Source organism: Gekko japonicus, unplaced genomic scaffold, assembly GCF_001447785.1.
Source record: "Gekko japonicus isolate JY-2015 unplaced genomic scaffold, Gekko_japonicus_V1.1 scaffold386, whole genome shotgun sequence".
In the NCBI taxonomy this organism is placed as follows: Eukaryota; Metazoa; Chordata; class Lepidosauria; order Squamata; family Gekkonidae; genus Gekko; species Gekko japonicus.
Genome location: NW_015163100.1, coordinates 1,138,912 through 1,144,471, shown reverse-complemented (window position 1 = coordinate 1,144,471; position 5,560 = coordinate 1,138,912). Strand labels below are relative to the sequence as shown.

General features: G+C 57.8%; 2 protein-coding genes across 2 annotated transcripts in view; one reads left to right on the top strand and one right to left on the bottom strand.

Moving 5' to 3' along the window:
- Positions 1–72: 72 nt before the first annotated feature.
- On the top strand, positions 73–1,120 carry CHTF8 (chromosome transmission fidelity factor 8). The gene is made up of 3 exons (XM_015406727.1): positions 73–166; positions 250–376; positions 564–1,120. The coding sequence occupies exons 1-3, from the start codon at positions 144–146 to the stop codon at positions 762–764; spliced, it is 351 nt and encodes a 116-aa protein (XP_015262213.1). The 5' UTR covers positions 73–143; the 3' UTR covers positions 765–1,120.
- A 4,053-nt stretch (positions 1,121–5,173) lies between these two features.
- The window catches only part of HAS3 (hyaluronan synthase 3), a 2,447-nt gene continuing 2,060 nt past the window's right edge, over positions 5,174–5,560 (bottom strand). The window contains exon 4 of the mRNA XM_015406696.1: positions 5,174–5,556. Coding sequence (XP_015262182.1) covers positions 5,174–5,556 — 383 coding nt within the window. The remainder of the gene's footprint in view (positions 5,557–5,560) is intronic.

Here is a 5,560-nt window from a genome sequence, read left to right as displayed (position 1 = left end):
TCACACGTGCGCGCCACCGCCGGGCCCGGAAGCGGAAGCCGGGGGGCGGGTCTTCCGGGGCGGGCGGGCGGAAGCGACCGCGGGGCGGCGGGAAGTTCGGCCGTCACCGCGTGTCCGGCCGCGGGGCTCGTCCGAGGGCGGCCATGGTGCAGCTGCGGCTGTGTCGGTGAGCGGGCGGAAGGGCCGGGGCGTCGTGGGCGGGCCCCGGGCCCCCGCCTCGCCTGTGACCTTTCGCCTTCTGCCTTGCAGGGCGGGCGGCGGCGGCGGAGGAGGCCTGGGCGAGTGGCTGCTGCTGGAGCTGCAGGGCGAGGTGGAGGCCCGCGACGGGGCCGGCCTGGCGGGGAGCCTGCTGGGGGACCTCCACTTCACCCGCCAGGTGAGCCGGGGCCGGCAGAGCCCCACCCAGGGCCCGCCCTTCGGAGCGGCCCTCTCCTCCCTTCCCGCCCCGGGAGGTCTCCCGGCCCCGCCTGGAGGTTGGCAGCCTCGCCCGGGGTCGGAGGGGGGCCGGCCGGGCCCCTCCTCCCCACCCACCAGAGGGTCTCTCCCTCTCTCTTTCCCCGCAGGGCACCCCGGTGCTGCTGGTCGGCCACCACATCCTCTACGGGAAGGTGGTGCGGCTGGAGAAGCCTTTCGCCGTCCTGACCAAGGCGGGCGCGGCGGGCGAAGCCTCCGGCCACTACTCGGCCGTGGCCCTCATCAGGAAGAAGCTGCTCTTCAAGACCCGCCCGAAGCCCATCATCACCAACCTGCCCAAGAAGGCCTGAGGGGGAGGCTGCCCGGGCCCCCGTCCGCCAGGACGCCCCAGCGGGAGAACAGAGGCGCGAGGCCCACAGACCGTTAGCCTGGTTCTGACTGCCTCTCTGGCAAAGCAGGAACAACCCTGTCTCCCTTAGCTAGAGGCCTCATGTGGCCCCCAAGCAGGGACTGAGACTCTCAAGCATACCAAAGAACCGCTTGAGAACGGATTCTCTCGGCTCTGGTTAGTCCAGAGCGGACTGGGCCAAGACAGCTCCTTTTTATCCTGCTGTCCTGTGCCTTCGGTGAAGAATGCGGGAGGATCCTGGAGTCCATCACTTTGTGTTGTCTTTCGCAGCAAGGGAACTAGCTGGCAGGACAGCCAAGGCCCTCCCCCCCCCCCCCCCCCCCAGAACTCTTGCTGGAATCTTCTTCACCCTCCTCCCGACAGCCCTGGCTGCTTTCCGGTTCGGGTGGGGGAGATACTGAAGAGGACCCAAACACACAGCCATCCTGACAAGGTATTTTTTTTATTGTAACAAACTCAGAGTAAAAAAACACGCCTTGACATTTTCAAAAAATATGAAAAAGTAAAAAATAAATAAGTTTACAAACAATTTTAGTGTCCTTACTGAAAAGTACAAAAATTTCTACAAATCTTATCTTAAATAAGAGAAACCTGAATGGCTCAATGTAGAAAAAAAGAGGGAGTTTTTCGGCATGGAGCCACAGCTGGGCCCTGGGCTTCATCCCCACCTCCTTCTCACGCCTGGGACCAGCACAGGCCGCAGAGGAAGCAGCAGCAGCAGAAGCAGCATTTCCAGGCATTTGCAAGGGGGGAGGAAGTGCAGCTGGAAAAGGGAAGGTGGGTGAGAATCCCCCCACCTTTTGTCACAGTGCGGGGGGGGGGGCTGTGGCTGCAAGAGCTGTCAAATGCACCTGGTTTGCCATGCGTGTGCACATGCATACACGCACCAGCTTGAATGTACACCGTTCAGTCTGGTGGGACAGCAGCCTGCCTGCAAAACAGCCAGTGGTATCAGTCCAGATGGCTGCAGGGTACAGAGCACCCAGCCATTTTCCCCTGCCTGTCAGCCTAAGGATTGAGCACTTCTGGCCTGAGCTGTAAGCTCTCGATCAACACACTCTTGTTAACTAAGGGGTTATATTGGGGGGGACGGGGACATCTGAACGTTCCAGCTTGTGCAGGCATTCCGAGGTAGGAGAAGCCTGACCGGATTGCTTTGGCCTGTGTTTAGGTGGAGGGACCCTTCTTTCCTGGAGTCATTTCTGCCCTTCCTAGCAATGAGGGTTGGGGGGAGCACAAGCCTCTGGAGGGAACCCTTCTTTCCTGGAGTCATTTCTGCCCTTTCTAGCGATGAGGGTTGCGGGGAGCACAAGCCTCTGGATCCTGAGCCAGTAGAGCTGGCTGTGGCTTGACTCGCAGCTGCCAGTAGGGGCAGCAAAGCCTGTCTTGGCTCAAACCAGGCTGGTGTCCAGCAGGGTCAGATTGCCTTCTGGCTGGCCTATCCGCGGCCCCTCCTGAGTCACAAGGCAAGAAATTTCAGGATGCGGACAGGCTCAAAAGTTTTAAGAAGAAGAGATTGGATTTATACCTTGCCCTTCACTACCCAAAGGTGTCTCTGAATGGCTTACAAACTCCCTTCCCACAACAAACACCCTGTGAGGTAGGTGGGACTGAGAGAGCTCTGACAGAAACTGCTCTTTTTCAAGAACAGCTCTTATCAGAACTACCGCTTGCCCAAGGTCATCCAGCCAGGTACAAGCGGAGGAGTGGGGAATCAAACCTGGTTCTCCCAGATTAGAGTCCGTGCACTTAACCGCTACACCAAACTGGCTCTCTTTTACGTGGTGATGACAGCATTCGCCTGAAGGGGGGAAAGTGGTGGTCAAGTCAATAGCAGGTTTGAACTAAAAGAATCTTAAGTTTGCTGGACCCACAAGAAGAGGCAGGAAAAGAAGGTACAGGATGTCAGACCCCCCCCCCAACACATGTGCCACTGGCGGAATACCTGAGAAGGTGTGGGGGGGGGACCTCTTTCAAAGCTCCAGGATGGCAGTTTGACTCTGAACAAATTCCAGTCCTTCCCTTCCTCTCCGACAGCCTCCCTCCCAATTCCGTATTTTAAGCAAAAATGCAAGTCCACCCACCAGGTGTACGCAATGTATTCCACCTGCAGAACTGCTGATTTCCTGGAATGGTTGAGGTTATTTGGTTGCTGCTGTGTTGTTTTTTAAGCAATAAAAATGCTGTGGAGGAAAGTTGCCTAACTGTGTGTGTGATCAAAGGGTGTCTAATTGTAGGTGTATGTTACAACCCTCCTGAGTTGGGTAGCAAAATGAAGTAATACCTCCCTCTGTCTGAAGCAGCCCACAGCAGAGCTTTTGTCACTCTGGGGTAGCTGCTCCCAACCCAGACCTGCCAGATTGGAGGGCAATTACAAATGGAGGAGGGGGGGTCAGAAGTACAGAAATTTGTGAGGCCCACCCCACTGGTGATGTCCCTCCCTTTTAAAATTGCACAGGACCAGCCCATGGGTTTCTCTCCAGAAGCACAATCCACAAAAGTGACTGGAGAGAAGGAAGGAAACAAAGGTGGGGAAGCTCCAGTCAAGACGCCACGGGACACAGGCAGTGGACTCCAGGACACCTGTAGGTTACATCCCTTGGGAAGCACAAAAGCCCTCAGTCTGGAGCATTAAGAAATCCTGAGCACATTCAGCACTAAGAACTTAAACCTTGCACACCGATAAAATCACGTCAACATGAATGTCCAAATCTGCATGCCTGGAACCCCCAGTCTTTGACTCTGAAATTCTGTTTCTGCCAGGAGCAATGAGAATGTCAAGACAGAGCGGCAGGGCCCTGGGAAGCCACATCATGCCTCTCTAGCACTCTCTCAACATGGGGGCAGGAGAATGGGAAGATTAGAGACTTGCTCCCCCCCTCCCCCGGTCAAAGTTGAAGGCTGGGATTACCAGGAATCCAAATTTTGCACCGAATTCCAGATTCTGCACACCCGGCACTGCAGAAGATGTGTAGCCTTTACTGCCCTGTCATCCCCACGGGAAATAAGCAGACTAGGTTGGCCAGCACAAGGGGCTCGGCATGCTAGCCCAGTCAGCAGAAAGCCAAAGAATGGGGGAAATGCCTCCAGTACAGCAGCCACTTCTGTAGCCCCAGAAGCGAGGCTTGGTGCCCGTTAGCACCCATACCGCCTCCTCACAACAAATGCACCACCTTGCCAGAGGAGACCCTGGAATGCATCGCAAAGGACTCCTGGTGGAGGACCGACATTGGGTGGCTGCAGCCCTCCTCCCAAGTAGTGCAGCCACCTAGAATTGCACAGAGGGACGGTCTGTCAGAGAAGCACCAGAAAGCCCCACGCTGGGCAGGGGCCCAGAGAGTGAAAGAGAGAGAGTTGGAAAAGAGCACCCGCCTGCCCCCAGGCATTAAATCCATCCTCAGAGGCAGGAAAAGCCTGAACGCCACGCTGCCTCCTCTCCTCATGACGGCGCAAGCTTCAGCCCTGCGCCCCCCCCCCCAAAAAAAACATTACAAAACAGCACCCGGAGCAACTCAGTGGAGGGGCTGTTTGGTGGCAAGTAAAACCGGATGTGCGGCCAGGGAGCAACAGGGCGCCCCACTCGCCAAACTCTTCAGCCACTCCAGTGCAGCCACTTGGTTAATCAAACTCACACATCGCACCAGCAGCCCTACGAAAGATTCCACCAGGCCATTCTGCATTCAGTTTCCAAGTCCTTTCTCTGCACTGGGGATGGGGAAACACCAGAAGATCCCTGCTCTGGGGAAAGAGCCATTCCGTGCCCCCAGCTGCTCTTGGCAAGCTTCCCTCCAGCGCCCAGGCCACCCCAGAAGGTACACGGGCTTCGCCCTGCCCCTCGGGCTTCCTCCTGCAGCTCGAGTCCTGTCGTGCGAGCAGAGGCAGCCCCCTGTATTGCTCAGAGCCCCCTCAAGGGAGAGCAGATCCCTGAGATGGCACTGGCCTGGGCAGAGAGGTACAGAAGGAAGTTACTGTGCTAGGAGAGGATGGGAGGCCCCCGTCTCACACCCGAGGCAGCCCCATCTTGCCCTGGTGGGGTTAGTGTTGTACTGAGGGTAATGGTGCTTGCATAGAATGATAACTGCAGCTGGAACCCTGTGTAGTTTCTATATTCCCTTTTTCTGGAGCAAGGCCAGAGAGACCTAATCCATGAGGTTCTGCAATAGCAGCGAAGAAGAGCCCAGCTGGATCAGACTGGTGGTCCATCAGGTCCGGCATCCCATTTCACACAGTGGCCAGCCAGCTGCCTGACGTGGGCAAAGAGGCTGAGGCCTGCCTTCTGCACGTCTGACTTCCACTGGCACCACCCTGATCCCTAGTCTCAGGAAGGAAGGACCAGCCCTCCTCCTCCTCTCACACCTCCATGAAGGCCAGGCTGTGCTGCTCCTCCTGGGGCTTGCTGCAGCGCCGGGCCACGACCGCCAGGTAGAGGGCCAGCAGTGCCACCCAGTAGCAGGCGTACAAGCCGGCTCCCGCGATGAGGAAGGCCAGCTCCGTGTCCGTGAAGAGGTCCTGGCAGTAGGCCGTGTAGGCCAGCCCGCCCAGCAGCACGGCCACCCAGACAGAGACGGGGATGAGGCCGATGAAGTTGACCACGATGGTCTTGCGGCCGGAGGTGCCCCAGCCGGACTTGGTGATGGTGGCGATGGCGAACATCTTGGCCGGCAGCAGGCTGGACATGTAGAGGAGGGAGTAGAGGGACATGAAGATCATCTCGGCGTTGCCCCGGAGGAAGCAGGC

Coding starts and splice junctions, on each gene's coding strand:
- CHTF8 (XM_015406727.1), top strand. CDS start 144: ATGGTGCAGCTGCGGCTGTGTCG. Junction 167..249: donor GTGCAGCTGCGGCTGTGTCG/GTGAGCGGGCGG, acceptor TCTGCCTTGCAG/GGCGGGCGGCGGCGGCGGAG. Junction 377..563: donor ACCTCCACTTCACCCGCCAG/GTGAGCCGGGGC, acceptor CTTTCCCCGCAG/GGCACCCCGGTGCTGCTGGT.